At 45.2% G+C, this 20,715-nt stretch overlaps 1 protein-coding gene across 3 annotated transcripts in view; it reads left to right on the forward strand.

Annotated features, from left to right (window-relative positions):
* MASP1 (mannan binding lectin serine peptidase 1) overlaps window positions 1-20,715 on the forward strand; it is a 78,241-nt gene that overhangs the window by 43,248 nt on the left and 14,278 nt on the right. For 2 of the 3 annotated variants that reach the window (XM_038748877.1, XM_038748876.1), the window contains exons 9-10: window positions 8,135-8,272; window positions 14,659-14,733. In XM_038748877.1, coding sequence (XP_038604805.1) covers window positions 8,135-8,272; window positions 14,659-14,733 — 213 coding nt within the window. Of the gene's footprint in view, window positions 1-3,589; window positions 4,016-8,134; window positions 8,273-14,658; window positions 14,734-20,715 lie in introns of those variants that run through there. The other variant, XM_038748878.1, reaches the window with a different exon arrangement.

Genomic DNA, 20,715 nt, shown 5'->3' on the forward strand with positions numbered 1-20,715 from the left:
GAGATGGACAGACAAAAAATATTTACCAATGGTTTAAATAGGAGGCTATGGTAGTAAGTCATTCAAGAATATCAGGGTGAAATAGCAGAATGTCATTGAATATACAAATGAAAATGCAATTAAAAATAAATATGAAGATGCTTAAGGAACCAAAAAATCCCCAGAAATGATGCTTTCTATCTGTGAATACCTGTCATGGGAAATTGTGTAGACTAACTTTGGTGCAGTTGCTGTTTTGATTCAAAGGAGAAAACAAATACCCTTCATTTTGAGGTTCAGGGTGCTTGAAGACAAAGCCTCTGAGAATCAGTACAATATACCTGGAATAGTGCAAATAAATGAGCAGATGAGCATATCCCCTTTGAGGATAAATCTAGCAAGAAAAAGAGGTAAAAAAAATGGCCCAATTCAGGGGAAATAAAAAAATTCAATCAGCTTATTCATCAGTTGCTTATCTTCAGCTGTAATTGGCAATGGTGAGAGGCATCAGGGTATGATCCCAGCCGAAGGTCACAGTTCAAGGGAACTAAATGAAGGGGCTATTTCTGGTTCAATCAATCAGTAATATTTATTTATTGAGCACTTACTCTGTTCAGAGAACTGAAATAAGGACTTGGGAGAGTGCAATGGTATTAACAGATATGATCCTTGCCCCAGGGAGATAATAATCTAGCCAAATGGCTCATCCTAGAAAAATCAATAAATCAATCAGTGGTATTTATTGAGTGTTTACCATGTGCAGAGCACTGTAGTAATTGCTTGGGAGAGTATAACAGAATTGGTCAACACACCCCCTACCCACAAGCTTTCAACCTAGAGGGGGAAACAGATATTAATGTAAATTAGTAAATAATGGATATGTGTGTAAGCGCTGTGGGGTGGGGTAACTAAGTGCAAGGATGATGCAGAAGGGAGTGGGAGAAGAGGAAATGAGGGCTCAGTCAATAAATGAGTTATTGAATGAGGACTGAGGCAGCTCAGCAGAAAGATTTCTTAATCATATGTCTTGAGTACATACTGTGTGCAGAGCTCTGTACTAAGCACTTGGGAGAGAACAACAAAAGAGTTGGTAGACATGTTCCCTGACCACAACAAGCTTACAGTCTACATCTCTGTGTTCTAGGGCAGCTCTCTGTCCCTCCAGGGACGTTTGCCTGTCCTGGCCCTGCTTAGGCAGCTTGACAGAGAGAGGCGATAATTGTGTAAATGGGACAAGTTGAATAATTTTAGGTCTGAAATAAAGGGCAAATGGAAATTCAAGTTATCCAAAGCCTGGTTTGCAGCCTCAGATTTCTGCCAGATACTTTCCACTTATTACCGACTACATCTTTGTCAGCATTACACCCACTTTACAGAAGGAGACCCTGAGGGAGGGAAGGCTGAAAAGACTTAGCATAAGGTCACCCCCTCTTATACATGGCAGAGTCAGAATTAAAACTCAGAGTCACTGGGATTGTAGCTTGCTTGATTTAGTTCTCTCAATCACATTGCTTCTAATTAAGCACCAGTCATTGAGCACCTTTGTTGCACTGAACAAAAGAATTTACTCTGTATGTGTTCTGATTTCCAGACTCCATATGCTCTATGGGAATTTTCCTTTGGCAGGCTGTCTGGCTGGCCGGCAGGCACACAGGTCTTCCCTAGCGTTTAAGATCCTTGTTGGCAGGGAACATGTCTGCCAGTTCTGTTGCATAGTTCTCTCCCGAGCGCTTAGTACAGTGCTCCATATATTGGAAGTGCTCAAGAAATACCATTGATTGACTGATTCCCTAACTTCTACAATGTCCTTATCAGATACACTGCTTACTAGAACAAAAAGGAAGAAGGAATTGGCAGGCAGATAGTTGATTGTTTGCTACTAAGACACTATGAAGGTATACAAGACATCAAGGTGTCCTGATCTGGTGCTACATTTTCCTCTAGAAAACTTATGAGGTAACTTCCTTTGCCTGGAAGAATTCATGCTGAAATGAGGAAAGAGAAGGCACCCCAGAACATGAGCTGCAAACCTAACATGTTTCCAAAGAGGGAATGGCTAATCATCTATGACCAAGCTCCTTGTGGGCCAGGGAATAGGTCTACCAACTCTGTTATGTTGCACTTAGTACAGTGCTCTACACACAAGAAGTACTCAGTAAATACCATTGACAGATTGAACATTCATTCATTCAGTGGCACTTTGAGCACAAAGCATTATATTAATCCCAACAGATTAATATAATTAAGTACAACAGAAGCAAAATGCATATTCCCTACCCACAGGGAGTTTAGAATCTAATGTGCGGTGCAGACAAACTAATCAATCCATTGGTGTTATTTGAGCACTTAGTGTGTGCAGAGTACGAACAAAATTATTTACAACTAGGTGGAACAGTAGGACAGACAAGTCACATTAGATCTCAAAGGCACATTTTTCAAGCTACTTTTACCTCACAGACTAGCTGGAATGTTCATTCATTGACTGTAATTCTGTCTGGATTCATGAGATTCATGAACAAAATTCTGCTCTGGGTCTTGATTCATTATGTCAGAAGGCAAAGCAAAGGAATAGAGAAATTGTGGGACAGATCATGCTACAGAAATTGAGGAAATGAAGTTGGGGATTAATCCTTAGGATCTATTGAGCACCTTCTGTGTGCACAGCACTGAATTAAGCATTTGTGGGATTACAATGGAGGTTGAAGACGCAGTCCCTGCCTTCAAGGTGCTTACCATCTTTAGAAAAGAGGAAGAAACAACCATTCTAAAAACCACAGCCTTTTTTTCATGGGACTAGCACCCTGCTCGGATGCCACTGGGCTAACTGAAAAGCTAACTGAAATGATCACCGACACTAAAACCCAGAAGTCCCCTGCCTCAGTTTGCTGCCCAGCCAGGTAAGCCTTCAGGGGTCTCCCTCTTCAGCTGAGTTCTTGGCATCACTTTCAGGCTTGGGCATTCACTCTTTGTTTCACTTTCTCTTGCATGAGCTGTTGTGGCTGGGGGCCAAGGAATAACTAAAGAAAATGAAGCTTTGGGGTTGTTGTCTTTTCTCATTCACCACCTCAGAGTGTAGCAAAATCTACAGTACTTTACCAGAATTGACACTTTCTCACAAATATACTGCTGAATACTGCAGCAGTAGAAACAATGTCACGACAAGATGTTCCAGTGGTTTGTATTCCTATTTCATGGCCCTGTTCCTACAAAGTTTAGAACATCATGTTTCCCCATTGTTTAAAAAAAAACCTGCCGTATTCCAGTCCGGGGATGGTTTCCTCCCTACTGCTCAGGGTAGCTCCTTGAGTATTCTCACTGGGAACGTATATCATTAACTGGGAAGATGCTTCCCTGTTGAGTATTGATTCAGCCAAGTGTACAGCCCACTATAAATCTTCATATTTGTCACATTCATCCTATGCACCCTTAACCAAATCTGATGGTAATTACTTCTTGAGCGGGCTTTATTTCTTGCATGAGCTTTTTATACTTTGCCTACTAATCTTTCTCTCCCTCCCCGTCCTCCCTCTCACTCTTTCCTCCCTCTCACTATCTTCCTGCTTTCTGTCTGTTTCTTCCCTTTCCCCCTCTGGTTTCACCGTGGTTGCAGAAACTGGAAACAGCATGGAACGAAGACCTGAATCAGAACAAGGGGCAGAGTGAATGGCACGACACCATGCCATGCTGACCTCATGAGATGGACTTCCCCTAAGTCATGACCAGATGCTAATGAGTCTGGGGACAACAAGCCTTCCCCTTCTTTTCACTTCAGCTAAATCAGATGGATTTTTGTGGGATCTGAGATGTTCAATGCTGCCTTGAATTGCCCCTGAGTTGTTTAGCTGCTTCTAGCCAGCTTGTCCTGTTCAGGATTATTCTCCCACCTCAGGTGCTGTCCCCATAAAGCTGAGGAAAAGCAATTAGATTCTCAGTGCTGCTGATTTCAACATCTCCCAGGAAACACTGACTTCCAATGATCCATGACCCACTGTGTGTGTAGCTGAATGAGATACTTTGGCTTTTGATACACTCCATATCTGACATGTAATTTTTGAGAAAACTCTTGAATTGTAGATTGTACTTTGTTATTTTCATTATTTAATCTTTTGCTGCTTTTCCCAACTGAGTCGATTCCCCCCAGGAGCTGAAAAAATATCATTCAGAATAATTTGTCACTAAGAAAACTTAGCTTCGCCTCCTCTCTTTACCCATGTTTATAGCTAGAAATCTGGAGGAACAAATTCTATGGGACATTTAGAGGACTGAAGTCATTAGTACAATAGCATCTAGGCTGCATTTATGAGGCAGAGTGTCCAGCATGTGAGCCTGTGGGGGCACCTTACAACAAGGGGTCTCAGTGAGCTTCTCTGCCCCAAAGCCAATCCATTTCTGGTCCAGCCCCAGATGGAGTTTGGTGGACCTAGGAAGTCTGGCCCAACCCTGCTACATTCCCAAGACAGAGGAGGACTTTGTCTTGGACTTTGGTGTTGATATAAAGCTTTGGTTTTCAGGGGACAGGACCCACCCAGGCATTGTCCCCCTCCTTACTGGGTCCACAGTAACAAGTACGGACTTCCCAGATACTCCGTAGGACAGAATGAGATTGGGCTCCAGGAATGGGTGGGTAGGATACCATTAATCCAATGGAGCTTGGCAATTTGTTGGGGCAGTTGATTAGAAAGAAGTAGACCTTTTTTAGGACCCTGGTCTTTTCCCATTTCACTATCCCACTGACTGCCCATTGCAGAGCTTGCATGGGTAAACAGAGGGCAGAAGGTGGGTTCAAGAATTAATAAGACAAGTCAGATGCCCAAAGGTGGAGAAGTTGGAGATGCCACTGGAGAAAAGGCAGAGAGTCAGACCTCGAGAAGGAAGAGACCGGATATGGAGAGAGAAGAGGAGAAATCTAGAAAGTGGGAAAGGGAGAAGCCAAGAGGGTGTGAAAGGACACAAGAGAAAATGAGAGAATTGGTTGTAAATTCCAAAGACAAGGGGGTCACTTAAATGCCTTCTTGGAGTGGCTCCCACCTAGGGCTGTTGGCTATGTAACATTGCCACAGATGGAGTGGTGGGAAAAGGGGCTTGAGCAGGAGAATAAGATTCTGGTCACATGCAAAAGAAGTCCATCCTTGGATCAAGGGAACATACAAATGAGGAAAATCTAAGGAGAGACCATTTATTCTTGTATGCTGAATCATGGAAGTGACCCTTAGATTTTCCTACAATAAACACCACTGTCTTATATTAACCTAGTGCCTATTTTCTGAAGCCGACAGTGCTTTTCAGATACTAGACCTCACCATAGAGGAAAACAGGAGGCAGTTTTCATGTGACACGAAAAGAGACTGAGTCCCAGGAAAAAGAAGTAGCTTGCCTACCCAAAGACCCAATTGATGTGAAGGATTTATCTCTGTGGAATTGGTGGTCTTAGTCTGGTTTTCTGAGGATCCGGGTGAGGCATTACCTTTTATTTTTGCACACTCTAATGTTAAGAATAAAGCAACTTTTGAGTGGAAGGTGGTGGTACTTTATATGAATCTGAGCCATAAGGGCTAAGTAGGGAGGGGAATAGGGTTGGGAGGGCAGAGTTCTCTCCTGGGAAAAGGACAGGAAGCCAGCCAGATTTGATAGTTGGCTATATCAGAGGGCTAACAGCTGGGACTTGGGGTCAGATGGAAGGAACAGAGTTGATTAATCCTTTGGGGAATTTTTACAGCAATTCACCCAGAGAGCCCATAGAGGAGGGAATGAGGGAGATTCCTAGAAAATGACATATTTTACTGGGTTGAAACTGATCAAACGAGCAGGAAGGTAGAAGAAATCGGGAGGTGAGAGAAAAAGAAGATGGTACATAGTCACTGGAGAAAGGGAAAAACAGAACCGGGGGCAAGTGGGTTTTAGCCCTAAGGATAGAACAGGTGCATGAGGAGAAGGGTGTTTCGGGAACATGGAACTGGACACTGCCATGAGGAAGTATATTCAGAAAAATCTGGCAGGTTGAGAAACTACAGGAGCTAGGGTATGTGGCCTTCCCACGTTGAGGAGTTCCCCCAAATTTCCAGAGAAAACATCCCAAAATATGAGACTAGAAATAGCAACTTGCCAAGGCTGATATTCAGCTTTTGAAATCCAACTCTGACAGTCCTCTCCTCTTGACTGAATAGTCTGTGCTGTCCCAGAGCTGTGACCTTGGGCTGCCATGTCCCTCATAGTGCAGTGAAAGGATCTGTTTCTGCCCCAATCCATCCCATTTGGGCTGGACTAACTCAGACCTACTGAGAGATTTGGTCAGTGGAATATACCAAGGTTCAGGATTACCCTCGGTCATTCTGGACCCCAGGATCTCTGGGGAGATCCAGAGGCCAGAAGCCTCCCCCTCAACACCCCCCACCTCTATCCCCACCTCCACCTTGGGAGGCATCCTTGGAAGTGTGGGATATGGTTCCATGGGCTTCAGATGGCCTGGGAACTCCAGGACAAAATTAGAATTCCATACCCCTAAAATGAAATTGGGAATTAGTGTGGCCTACTGGGAAGAGCACAGGCCTAGGAATCTAGAGGACCTGGATTCCAATCCCGGCTCTACCACCTGTCTGCTATCTGACCTTAGGCAAGTCACAACCTCTCTGGGCTGTTACCTCATCTCTAAAATGAGGATTAAATACTCCTCCCCTCAACTTAGTCTACAAACTCCATGTGGGACAGGGACTATGCCCAACATGATCATCTTCTATCTACTCCACTGCTTAGTACAGTGTCTACCACATAGTAAGCACTTAAGTACCACTGAAATATTAATAATAATGATAGTAATAACAATAATAACCAACCCTCCTTGGGGAACTCAAAAAGCCCCCTCTTTCCCAGCACCAGTCACCAGGGTTCTTAGATCTAGGGGATTCAGCTCTCTCATCCCATCTCCTGTGACACACCACCATGAATTTGGACATGCTGAATTGCTGATTCTGTGAAAGGGGGTCTAGGGGATCACTCTCACTCCCTAGGCCAGCATACAATTCCAAAAGCCATCAACCATCCAATAGAGGTAATGACTCTTCCAATTTTCCCTACTTGTCTTAATCCACTGCCCTTTGTCTGTCTCAACCTGTGCTCTCTCTCTCTCTCTCACTCGCTCTTGCTCTCCCTGCCAGGGAGGCAGAGGGTTGGAATGCGATGTAAAATTGGACAGGGGTTGGGGAGAGTACAATTAGAGAGGGGCTGGAGAGAGCCAGCTCAAGAGAACTGGGTTCCAAAGTCTTCCAAGAATCAGGAGGCAGTATGATCTAGTGGAAAGAGCACAGGACTAGAAGTCAGGAAGCCTGGGTTCTAGTCCTAACACTGTCATTGGCCTCCTCTATGATCTTGAGCAATCTTTCTGGACCTCAGTTTCCTCACCTATAGGGTGGGGATAACATCATCCGCCCTCCCCCAATCTGCCAAGGATATTCTGAGGTTAGAATGAGATCATGGAAGTGAAAGCACTTTGGCAAAATCCAAGTCCTATACAAAAAACAAGATATTAATATTGGGTTATAAGAAAACTAGATCCCTGGAATTCACCGCAGCCAGGAGGGCAATCAATCAATGGCACTCGCTATAATAATAATAATGATGGCATTTATTAAGCATTTACTATGTGCAAAGCACTGTTCTAAGCACTGGGGAGGTTACAAGATGATCAGGTTGTCCCACTGGGGGCTCACAGTCTTAATCCCCATTTTACAGATGAGGTCACTGAGGCACAGAGAAGTTAAGTGACTTGCCCAAAGTCACACAGCTGACAATTGATGGAGCCGGGATTTGAACCCCTGACCTCTGACTCCAGAGCCCGTGCTCTTTCCTCTGCGTCACGCTGCTTCTCTTCTCTCCTATGTGCAGAGCACTGTGCTAAGCATGGGACCCAGCCTGTGAACACCTGAATTAATCACTGTAAGGGATTGTGGAAGGTACACTCAGTACATTAGGGTAGGGGAATTGGATTTTAGTATCTCAAATGAAGGAGGGGAGTAGGAGGAAGGACTGTTTGGATCCTGATTTGAAGGTGTCCCACCTCCACGGAGCCCAGAACTTTACCAGGTAAGTGACCACAGACAAATAGGCAGCAGATGGCCACAGAGGGCTGGAGAAGGGACCTGATTGTCTTCTCTCCTTACAGTTGCAGACTGCAAAGCCCCTGTCAACCTGGAGCACGGATCTGTCACCTTTTCCACCAGGGACAACCTCACCATATACAAATCAGAGATCCACTATTCCTGCCAGCAGCCCTATTACAAGCTGTTCCCAAACATCACTGGTAAGAGCCCAAGCAAGCATTGTGGTTGGGCAATAGGGAAACGAGGCTGAGTCAGAAGGCAATGGAATTTATACTGACTGTGATCAGTCAATTGATAGTATTTATGGAGTGCTTACTGTGTGCAGAGCACTGTGCTAAGCTCTTGGGAGAGTACAACAGAGTTGGTAGACATGTTCCCTGCCCATGAGAAGCTTACAGTCTAGAGAGGGAGACAGATTTTAAAATCAGTTATGGATGCTACATATGTGCCGTGGGATTATAATGCTGTATGGTACTCCAAAATACGGCCACTGCGTGAGAAAAATTCTCTTTGAAATAGTACATTTGCTCAATGGCATGAATAGCTTGTTGTGGCCAGGGAACATGTCTACCAACTCTTTCGTATTTTCCCAAGTGCTTGGTAAGGCTCTGGACATTGATTGACTAATTGATTTCAGCACCTCCCCCAAGCCCCACTTATTGTTTGAGAAAGAGCAAAGTTATTGGCAAACTGGGCAGGGGTGTTGGATGTTCTAACAAAGCCTGAGGAGAGAAAGGGCAGAGGTAGATGCAGTGTCCTTTAAGTGCACTGCAGAGTCTCCTTTGATATGAGCAAAGTCATGGGTCCAGGGAAAAAACTCTTTCAAAATGATCCTCTATTTCTTAGGGTTCTGAGTGGAAGTCACTACTCAGGAAAGGAACCTTGGTGTCATTCTCATCTGTTCCTTCATTCTTTGTAACAGCAAGGTGTGAGGGCATCCACTGAAGCAAACAGAATGGGGGGGCAACATCTGGAGGGAAAAGAAAAACAGCCCCAAAGCAGGGTTGGGTTGCTAGAAAACCAAGGTTCCCTGTACCAGCATGCTGTGTGTTGCTCTGGAGACCACGGCAGAGGGAGGATGTCAAATAGCAAGAGGAAAGGAAAAAGTGAAGGGAGAGGGAGCTTCTCCAGCTGGAAGATGGGTTCAAATGATGAATTCTAGGCTGGCCCCTAGTCCAATTCAAGTTCAATCACAACACAAACATCCATCCGCATCCCTGACTGACTGAGGGATTCTGACCTGTCCCAACATGCTATTGCTACCGACATGGGCACTAACTCAGGAGGCTCCAGGTGAGGAACCTGATAATCATGATGGCATCGATTAAACATTTACTCTGTGCCAAACACTGGGGCAGGTAAATGATAACCAAATCTGATGCAGTCCCTGTCCCATACAGGACTCCTAGTCTGTGAGGTAGGGAGAACACGTCTTTTAAGGCCATTTTACAGATGAGGCAACTGAGGCACAGAGAACTTAAAGGACTTGTTCAAGCCCACACAGCAGACAATTGGCAGAGCCAGGACTAGGATTCAGGTCTCCTGACTCCCTGGTTTTTGCGTTTACCACCAGAACACACTGTCCCTGATTTGCAAATGAATTTGGGAGAATTAACTTTCTCAGATGTTTTAGAAGAGCTATAGTAAGGGAAACTATCAGTACTCCTCCCCACTCCCAACACGTGCTTCCTTGGTCCCTCTGGTTAGAAATTCCTTGAGATTGCTGAAGACCATTTCTACCCCACCCCATTCTGGAGGCCAGTACTTTCACAGTACACCATCGATCTCTCCAAAGAAAACCTTTGCCTATATCAAACCACCTGCCAGGATTTTCCCAGCACATGCTTTGGACTCAGAGTTCATGGGTTCAAATCTCGGCTCCGCCAATTGTCAGCTGTGTGACTTTGGGCAAGTCACTTAACTTCTCTGGGCCTCAGTTACCTCATCTGTAAAATGGGGATTAAGATTGTGAGCCCTCCGTGGAACAACCTGATCACTTTGTAACCTCCCCAGTGCTTAGAACAGCGCTTTGCCGTTATTATTATTATTATACAAGCCAAAAGTAAAATCCATGAAACCTAATGCTGGAAGAGGCTTCAAGTGGTCAAATGCTTATTCCCTCTCCATCCAGAAAAAGTGTGTTCAAGCCAACCTAAGGAGTGTCCCTTGCCAGGGCAGTGAATCTGGGATAGTCCAGACCCACGGAAAGCAGCATGGCCTAGCAGAAAAAGCACAGGCCTGGGAGTCAGAGTACCAGGGTCCTAATCCCACCTCTGCCAATTACTGTGTGACCTTGAGCAAATCACTCAACATCTCTGTGTTTCAGTTTCCTCAACTGTAAAAGATAAGGATTCAATACCTGTTCTCCCTCCTACTTAGCCTGTGAGCCCCATGTGAAGCAGGGACTGTGTCTGACCTGAATAACTTGTATCTATTCTGGTGTTTAGAACTGTGTTTGACACATAGTAAAGCGCTTAACAAATACTATAATGATAGTAAGCCAATGTGGTTCTGGGCACACTCAGGATCCAGGTGTGCCTCCCACCTCATCCCTGAGAGCAGTACTTAGGCATCATTTCAATCAATCAATCAATCATATTTATTGAGCATTTACTATCTGCAGAGCACTGTACTAAGCATTGGGATACTTCCTTTTTGGGAGACAGATGCTTTCTCATAGCACTGGAACCACCTGCTGGCCCTCCTTTCCTGGTGGCACCATGCAAAATCTGCAGCTAGTAATTCCCATCCCTTAGCCTGCTTGCCCCATCTACTGGTGCCTGTGTCTCTCCACCCTACTACACAGCAGCACCTCCTTAGCAAGTAAAAGCTTTTGAAGCATAAATTTACAAGGGCTTGGCTTCTGGGGTCTGGAGGGGCAGAATAACAATAATAATAATAATAATAATGGCATTTATTAAGCACTTACTATGTGCAAAGCACTGTTCTAAGTGCTGAAATAATGGCTTTTAAGTGCTTACTATGTGCAAAGCACTGTTCTAAACGCTGGGGGGATACAAGGCGATCAGGTTGTCCTGCGTGGGGCTCACAGTCATCGTCCCCATTTTACAGATGAGGTAACTGAGGCTCAGAGAAGTTAAGTGACTTGCCCAAGGTCACACAGCAGACATATGGTGGAGTTGGGATTCGAACCCATGACCTCTGACTCCAAAGCCAGTGCTCTTTCCACTGAGCCATGCTGAATGGCAGTGGATCAATAAAGGATTTGCATTACAAATAAGCATCTGGGCAACACAAGGCTTCTGGCATTTTGAGGTGTCATCGCAGCTTTGCAAATGGTTTTACTCACTCATGTCAGGTCTCTTAAACACAATCAATCAATTCATGATACTTATTGAGTGCTTACTGTACACAGAGTCCTGTACTAAGAGCTTGGAAGAGTACAGTACAGTAGCATTGGTAGACACGATCCTGATTTCAAGGAGCTGATAGTCTTAAGGTTCCATACACTCATTGCCTGAAAATATTAGTGGTAGAATGTTTTTAATTCTTACCAAAGTAAGGAACTGGTAGGAGAAAGAAAGGTTCTTCGGTCTGTCACTGATGCCCACTCCACATGGAGAGATGCAGGGTGTAATAACCCCACAACTTTCCAAGATGAACACCCAGAGTTGATTACTTGGTTCTCTACAAGATTCAGTGCTGAAAAGCACCCTGAAGTTCATCCCTTCCTGGTCCTCAATCTCATTCAAATCCCAGCCAGCTCTTTGCCCCTGCACTTTTCCAACGAAAAGTTGGCACCTATGGTAGAGTTCATATTTCAGGATCGGTGAACCTGCCACTGTGCCAAAGGCGTCCACCTCACGGCATAAATCTTGAAAGGCCTGGAACCTCCTGGACATTCCAGCCAGAGTCCCAGGGAGGGAGGGATTGAGAAAAGAGAAAGGAGAGTAAACTGGAAACTTCTGCTCTTTCCCCATACCTCCCCTCCCCATTCACTAGAGAGAGGCCCTTTCCTTAGAGGCTTAGAACATAATAACAGCACCTTTTAACTTTCCCAACTTTTCCCTCTAATAGCCTATTTTGTATCTGTCATTCGTGAATGTAACTAACCCTTCCTTGAACCTATTGCTATTTCTGGCCCACCCAACTGTCTGGGTTAATGGAATCATTCTTCCCACACACTGCTGAAAAAAAAGGCTAATCCTTTTGACAAGTGACTCCACCAATTGTCTGCTGTGCGACTTTGGGCAAGACAATCAACTTCTCTATGCCTCAGTTCCCTCATTTGTAAAATGGGGATTAAGGCTGTGAGCCCCATCTGGGACAGGGACTGTATCCAACATGATTATCTTGTATCTACCTCAGTGCTTAAAATAGTGCCTAGCAAATAATAAGCACTTAACAAATACCACAATTATTATTACAATTAATATTATTAATTATTTTGATTATTTTGAACCTTATGACCCTCCTATCTGTTCAGCCCCCATGACAGGTGTCAAGTTCATAGATAGACCTGAAAATCCTCATGGTATAGTGGATAAAGCACAGGCCTGGGAGTCGGAAGGTCATGGGTTCTAATGTTGCCTCTGCCACTTGTCTGCTGTGTGGCTTTGGACAAGTCACTTCACTTCTCTGTGCCTCAGTGACCTCATCTTTAAAATGGGGATTAAGTCTGTGAGCCCTATGAGGGACAGGAACTGTAACCAACTCAATTTGCTTGTATCCATCCCAGCACTTAGTACAGTATCTGACACATAGTAAGAGCTCATAAAAAAAACCCACAATTATAATTATTATTGTTATTATCATAGCAAGCTTCAGCCTGGCTGGATTTGTGTTTGTGGGGTGTAGGACAGAGTAGGAGTTGGGCTGCAAGGGGTGAGGTTGCTAAGGATAAAAGAGGCAGTGGGGCAGTTCCACTTTGTTTTAAATGGCCATGGCATTCCAGCTCCAGCTCTATTTTCACCACATCAATAGAGGTGCTGCAGATGGGAGGAATAAGATAAAGAACACGGTGACTCATTGTCACATTTTCGGCAGAAGATTCCTAAAATATGTGGTTCACTAATGCCCACTTATACACTCTTTCAATCAATCAATGGTATGTATCATCATTGGTATTTATTACTTTGTGCAGAGCACTGTACTAAATGCTTGGGAGAGTACAACAGAGTTGGTAGACACGTTTCCTGCCCACAACGAGCTTACAATGCAAAGACTTCCCTATCCCTTAGTACAACACTCTGCACAAAATGATCACTTAATAAATACTATTACTATGATTGCTAGTAATAATGGTATTTGTTAAGGGCTTACTACGTGCCAATCACTCTGAGTGCTGGGGTAGATATAAGATGATCATGTCAACCACAGTCTCTCTCTTACTCTAAGGGGGGGAAAGGACAGGTACTGAATTCCCACTGTACAAATGAGGAAACTGTGGCACAGAGAAACTAAATGACTTGGCCACAGTCACACAGCAGGCAAGTGGCAGAATTTGGATTAAAAGCTAGGTCCTCCAACTCGCAGGCCCGTGCTATTTCCACTAGGCCTTGCTGCTTCTCTGTCCTGCTTCCCACTCAGGTTTTGGGAGTTGTTTTTATTGCCCTTAGAACCCTAGATCAGAATACAGTGCAGGAGGAAGGAGGGCTGAGGGCTCCCTACAAGTCTAGCCTCTTGGGGTCAGGGCCAACTTGTGGAGCGTCAACCACTGAAGATCCCCATCCCCACTGGACCACAGTGGAGAACCCGGCCTGGCACATTCTGCCATCACCACTGGCCAGAAGAAGCAGGTTTTCCGCTTCTTGACCCCTATTCAAGGAACAGTGGCCCCTGTTCACCTGAGCCACCTTGGACAGGACTATGAGCCCACTGTTGGGTAGGGACCGTCTCTATTTGTTGCCAATTTGTACTTCCCAAGCACTTAGTACAGTGCTCTGCACACAGTAAGCACTCAATAAATATAATTGAATGAATGAATGACAACCTGAGCCACTGCGGTGGCCATAACTAAGGGAAAAGGTGGCCGTGGCAGAATGAATTCCCTTTTCCTTTCTCCATATCCTTCCTCCATCTCTCTCCTTCTCTCCCTTTCTTGATTCTGTGCCTTGCTACTGTCACTTCCTTTATCCTTCCCCCACCTTGCCTCTTCCTTCACCCCGATAACCCCTGGCCCTATGTACTTTTAGGACTTTCCCTTTCCTAGGAATCTGTCCACCTTAATCGAGACTACACCATGCTGCTTTGAGAAGCAGCGTGGCTCAGTGGAAAAAGCCCGGGCTTTGGAGTCAGAGGTCATGGGTTCAAATCCTGGCTCTGCCAATTGTCAGTTGTGTGACTTTGGGCAAGTCACTTCACTTCTCTGGGCCTCAGTCCCCTCATCTGTAAAATGTGGATTAAGACTGTGAACCCCCCATGGGACAACCTGATCACTTTGTAACCTCCCCAGAGCTTAGAACAGGGCTTTGCACATAGTAAGCACTTAATACATGCCATTTTATTTCTCCTCAACTCATTCCCTGCCCATAACGGGCTTACAGTCTAGAGGGCACACTGTCACTGACTCTCTCTCTCTCTCCCTTTTTTCTCTCTCTCTTTCTCCATTCTTTTGTTCCTCTAGGCACATATACATGTGAAGATAAAGGGGTCTGGAAGAATGAAGAGTTGGGGAGCAAACTACCCACTTGCCTACCAGGTAGGTACCTTATCTGTGAGTCCACTGTTGGATAGGGACCGCCTCTATATGTTGTCAACTTGTACTTCCCAAGCGCTTAGTACAGTGCTCTGCACACAGTAAGCACTCAATAAATACGATTGATTGATTATCTGCACAACCATGCCTTTCAGTGCATTTTGTCTTCTGAGCCCAAATGGAGAAGTGGTTGTGCTTGCTAATGTGTATGTACATACAGAGAACTTTGATTTTCTTGTAAGAGATTTTATCAATTGGGTCACAGAGCTGAGCCTGCAGAAGGGGAACAACAGACTGTGACTTTGCTCTCCTGACCTCAGCTTCCCCTTCAAACAGCTGTTCCTGAGTAGGAGCCAAGAGATCACTCTGTCTTTCTGGCCCACAGTCTGTCTTCTGGTTTCTCCCATTATCTTTGCCCCACACCCGGCCGACATGCCCTCGCCATGCAACCCTCCCCACAAAACAACCCACTGGGCCCTTCCAGAAAGTCACATTGCTGGGAGAACTGAGTCAGCCAAGAGCTATAGTGCTGCCCTACAAACCATCATGTCACATTCCACTCCAGCCTGCATCTTTCTTTGATCGGGCCTAATCCTCCCCTAGCTGCCCAGTTTCTGTCCAGACAAGGAAGGTTGGTTTGAGCACCTCCAAGCAGCATGGCTCAATGGAAAGAGCACAGGCTAAGGAGTCAGAGGTCACGGGTTCAAATTCCTACTCCGCTACTTGTCAGCTGTGTGACTTTGGGCAAGTCACTTAACTTCTCTGTTCCTCAGTTACCTCATCTATAAAAAGGGGATGAAGACTGTGAGCCCCACGTGGGACAATCTGATCACCTTGTATCCTCCCCAGCACTTAGAACCATGCTTTGCACATAGTAAACACTTAACAAATGTCATTATTATTATTATTTCTCTCTCTCTATGGCTTTACCTACTTCCACACACCCTATAGTGACCCTTTCTCCAATCAGATACTACTTCCAACATAGGGATGGGGACTCCAGGAACAGAGTTGCTATATCTATAAGCATTTAAATAATAATATTGATGGTGATGATGATGATCGTCATCATAATACTTGTGGTAGTAAGTGCTCACTATGTGCCAGGCACTGTGCTAAGCTCTGGGCTACATAAACTGCAATCATATCTGATATAGTCCAACATGAAGCCCACAGTCTAAGGGAAGGGAAATCAGGTATTTATTCCCCATTTTACACATGAGAAACTGGGACCCAGAGAATTCAAGTGACTTACTCAAGGTCCCACAGCAGGTAAGTGGTATTGTGGTATTTGTTAATCACTTAGGGTGTGCCAAGCATGGTACTAAGGCAAGTAGCAGAGCTAGAATAGAACCCAAGTGTCCTGACTCCCAGTCTTGCGCTTTTCCACTAGTCCCCCCTCTAAAGACTGTGAGCTCGTTGTGGGCAGAGAATTTGTCTGTTGTAGTATTGTACTCTCCCAAACTTTTAGTTCAGTACTTTGCACACAGTAAGTGTTCAATAAATACAATCAAGTGAATGAATGAATAGTATGTTCGCTTCTCCATTTTCATATCATATTTATGTTTGAAAAGTGTTTCTAGGTTGTTGGGCTTTGGTTTTTTTTTTCCCCTTACAGTCTCTCTGTGGTGTAGATACTGTTATCCCCTTCACACAGAAGTGAAATGTGACATAGTGAGGAAGTGATTTGGCCAAGATTCTTGGCCTGTGGGCAGGGCTGCTATTCATAGGGTAGGCAGCTTTGTCACTGGAGGGAATTTTCTGTGGTATAAGTTGAAAACCCACCCTGTAGCTCCAGAACCAGTTCAGTGCAGTACATTGAATTGTCCTGCCAGTTACGCTTATTAGAAATTAGGGCTCTACTTCACAAATTTTTGTCGTCTCTCTCCCCAAACTAGCATATCCTCCGCAAATCATGGCACAATCCATCCTGGTTGGGCAGAAACTTTGAAGGTTTTCTCTCATCCCATCCTCCCCAGCCCTTCAGTGGTCTTGGAAAAAGACCTTACAGCCCCTGGTTTGGACAAGGCCAGATTTTGGTACACATGAACAAAATCAAATTCCACATGGGAAAGGAAATTCACCTTAGAATGAGATATTAGGGTTCCTCCATGGAAGCCGCTGGAGAATCTGGTCTTGGGTCTACGTGGGCTGCCAGGCTGATGAGAATAGACATTCCAGGTGCTTAGCATTTTCAAAGACTTTCTGCACTGACCCAAAACTGCCAGGCCCTTCAATTTCCTGTACCTGTTGTGTCTCTGCATTCAACCATCTGAGAAGTTCAAAAAAAGAAAAAAATGTAGATCTCAGTTCAGGAACACGAAGTTCAACTTGCTTCAGTTTCATATGTGCTCAGGTAGCATTTCCTCTGACCTTTGTACCCAGCTAGGCCTGTTCATGTTCTCCTACACCCAGCTAACGATCTCCATGCAGCATTTGTTGAACAGCTGTGGTCCCCATGGTGTTTCAATCAATCAATTAACCAATCAATCGTATTTATTGAGCTTTTGCCATGTGCAGAGCATGACATGAAGCACTTGGAAGAGTACAATATAACAAGAGTTGGAAGATATATCCGCTGCCCACCACGAGCTATATTCAGAGGATCTGGGTTGTCATCCTGACCTTTCTGCAGGTGTCAAGTGCTCCAAAGGCTAATCAGGCTGGGGCCTCCACAGGCCTGCTTCGCTCCAACAAATGAAGTGTGTCAAGGGAAGGGCCAATGCCCTGGCCTCCCTCACACTGCAAAAAAGGGCCCTGCTGCCTCACCCTGGGTTCCTCAGCCCTAAATCTCTGAAGAAAGAGGCCAAGCCAGAAGGCAGGAAATGTCTGGTCCCTGCTCTCATAACGTGGCCCGGGCAATAAGAGCCTCAGCTTCGCCTTCTTAAAAAATAATCCAGACCTGGAAACTGAGGAGAAGTTAGAGCCTCAGAGTTAATCAATCAGTCAATCAGTGGCATTAAATGAGTGCTTTATAGGTGGTGTAAAGGGTACTCGGTAAGGCAGAATGTGGTGACTTCACACACCTGGACTTCTGAACTTAAATGTGGTGCTCTCACCAAATAGGTTCAAGGATCTTCCATGGCCCAAAGTTTCATGGCAGCACTGAGGCAGAGACAATCCCCGTGGGTGTGGCTGTGACAGTTGGGCTTTGAGTCTCTATGAGTCGCAGCCTCTGCTCCTCTAGCCACAATGGCTTATTGCTCTTTTTGTTTTGATTTATTTATTCATAACAATAATGATGGTATTTGTTAAGCGCTTACTAGGTGCCAAGCGCTGTTCTAAACTCTGAGATAGATACTGGGTTTTCAGGTTGTCCCACATGGGGCTCACAGTCTTAATCCCCATTTTACAGATGAGGCAACTGAGGCACAGAGAAGTTAAGTGACTTGCCCAAAGTCACACAGCTGACAAGTGGCGGAGCTGGGATTAGAACCCATGTCCTCTGACAACCAGGCCCGGGGTCTTTCCACTAAGCCACGCTGCTTCTCTATCCTCATTTTATATTGTTTTAGTGATTTTTTTTTTCCTGTTTCTCCTTGTCAATTAATCAATGGTACTTATCAAGTGTTTACTGAGTGCACTGGGTATTAAATGCTTGGGAGAGTACAATTCAACAAAATAGGTAAACACGTTTCCTGCACACAGTGAGCTTACGTGTCTGTCACCAGTTTGTCTCCCCACTTTTATACTTAGACTGTCAACCCCTTGAGGCCCAGGGACCATGTCTAATTCCTACCCATGTACTCTTTCTCAGTGCTTAGTACAGTGCTTTGCACATAGTAAGCACTTAAAAAAATACTGTTCCTACTCTTTCCATGGTGCTGCTCACAGCATCTGGGCCTAACAGTGAGACAGAGAGCCCTCCTTGTCAGTGGTTTCCAAATTAGGTGTTACATTGGGGGCCCAGAAAGCAGTAATCACTTCCATGTTTAGCATCCCACTAGGGTCATGTTCAGTCCAGATTCCTCTGTACAGAGGCCAGAGCCTCATGCTGGCTGGAGCCCAGTAAAAGTAGAGATTTGTTTAGAGAACTCTCTGTTTTCCCTGTTGTTTTCCCTGATGAACAGAGCCAGAGAGCCCCTGGCCTGACATAGCCTAGTTGAAAGGGCACAGACCTAGGGGACAGTGGACCTGACTTCTAATCCCAGGTCCATCACTTTTTCCCTTTTTTTTAATGATATTTGTTAAGCACTTACTGTGTGTCGGGCACTGTTCTAAGCACTTGGGTAGATACAAGCTAATCAAGTTGACCACAGTCCATGTTCCACAGGAAACTTAGAGCCTTAACCCCCATTTAATAGGTGAAGTAATGGAGGCAAGGAGAATTTAAATGACTTGCCTAAGGTCGCACAGCAGACAAGTGGCAGAGTCAAGATTAGAACCCAGCTTCTTCTGACTCCCAAACCCATGCTCTATCTACTAGACCACACCACTTAATAATTAATAATTAGGGTATATGTTAATCTCTTACTGTGTGCCAAGCACTGTTCTAAGTGCACTTGCCTGCTCTGTGATCTTGGGCAAGTCACTTAGCTTCTCTGTTCCTCAGTCTCCTCATCTGTAAATTGGAAATGAACATGTGTTCCCTCCCACCTCAAATTGGGAGCCCCATGTGGAACATGGACTGGATTTGACCTAATTGCCTTGAATCTACCACAGCGCTTCATACAGTGCATTCATAAGTGCTTAATAAATGCCACAGTTAATATTACTATTATTATCAACATCATCATCATCATTGATGATACATCTGAGAACAAGACCAGTACCCTAGGCAGGAGGCATGGCGTTCTGCACTGGTGAGGGGCTCTCCAAAACTCCCATGCTTTTCTCAAAGAACAGCCCTAAGAAAGGACAAAACATCACTGTGATTCCCCCAATCACTTCGGGGGTTTAGAGTATTGTCAAAGGAGCTGGTCAGAACAATAATAATAATGACGGTATTTGTTAAGCGCTTACTATGTGTGAAGCACTGGGGGGGATACAAGGTGATCAGGTTGTCCCACATGGGGCTCACAGTCTTAATCCCCATTTTCCAGATGAGGTAACTGAGGCACAGAGAAGTTAAATGACTTGCCCAAACTCACACAGCTGACAAGTGGCAGAGTTGGGATTAGAACCCATGACCTCTGACTCCCAAGCCCTGTGATCTTTCCACTGAGCCACAGTGCTTCTCTGGCAAACGATCAGAAGTCGCTCTGAGGGAACAGGACAGATTTGCAGAAGGCAGGTGAGAAAGTTGTGGTCAGAGGAATTTCAGAGTTGGTCAGGGTGGAGATAGAACAGTGACTAGAGATGACAGAGTGTGTGACCAAGTCAGAGGATCGGGGAGCTGGAGTGGAGCAAGAGGTTCACACAATTGATGAGTGAGAGGAAGCAGGCAGTGGAAGTATCAGCAGAAATGCCACATGGATATTAAAGTCCCCAAGGATCAATGTAGGGATGGTGAAAGAGAGAAGGAATGGGAGAAAGGGAACAAAATGTTTCAGAAAGTTGCAAGAGGGGTGGTAGATGACCATGACCAGTAACTGGAGAGGGTGGTCGAGGCAGATGGTATGGGCTTCCAAACAAGATACCTCATCTGCAAAATGGGGATTAAGACTGTGAGTCCCACATGGACAACCTGATAACCTTGTACAGGAACACTCTGAGCATGTCACTTCCCTCCTCAAAAATCTCCAGTGGTTGCCTGTTAACCTACACATCAAGCAAAAACTCCTCGTTCTCGGCTTCAAGGCTTTCCATCACCTCACCCCATCCTACCTCACCTCCCTTCTCTTCTTCTTCAGCCCAGTCCACACCCTCCGCTCCTCTGCCGCTAGCCTCCTCACTGTGCCTCGTTCTCGCCTGTCCCGCCGTAGACCCCCAGCCCACATCCTTCCCCTGGCCTGGAATGCCCTCCATCCACACATCCACTAAGCTAGCTCTCTTCCACCCTTCAAAGCCCTACTGAGAGCTCACCTCCTCCAAGAGGCCTTCCCA

This window comes from Tachyglossus aculeatus, chromosome 7 (genome assembly GCF_015852505.1).
Source record: "Tachyglossus aculeatus isolate mTacAcu1 chromosome 7, mTacAcu1.pri, whole genome shotgun sequence".
Lineage (NCBI taxonomy): Eukaryota > Metazoa > Chordata > Mammalia > Monotremata > Tachyglossidae > Tachyglossus > Tachyglossus aculeatus.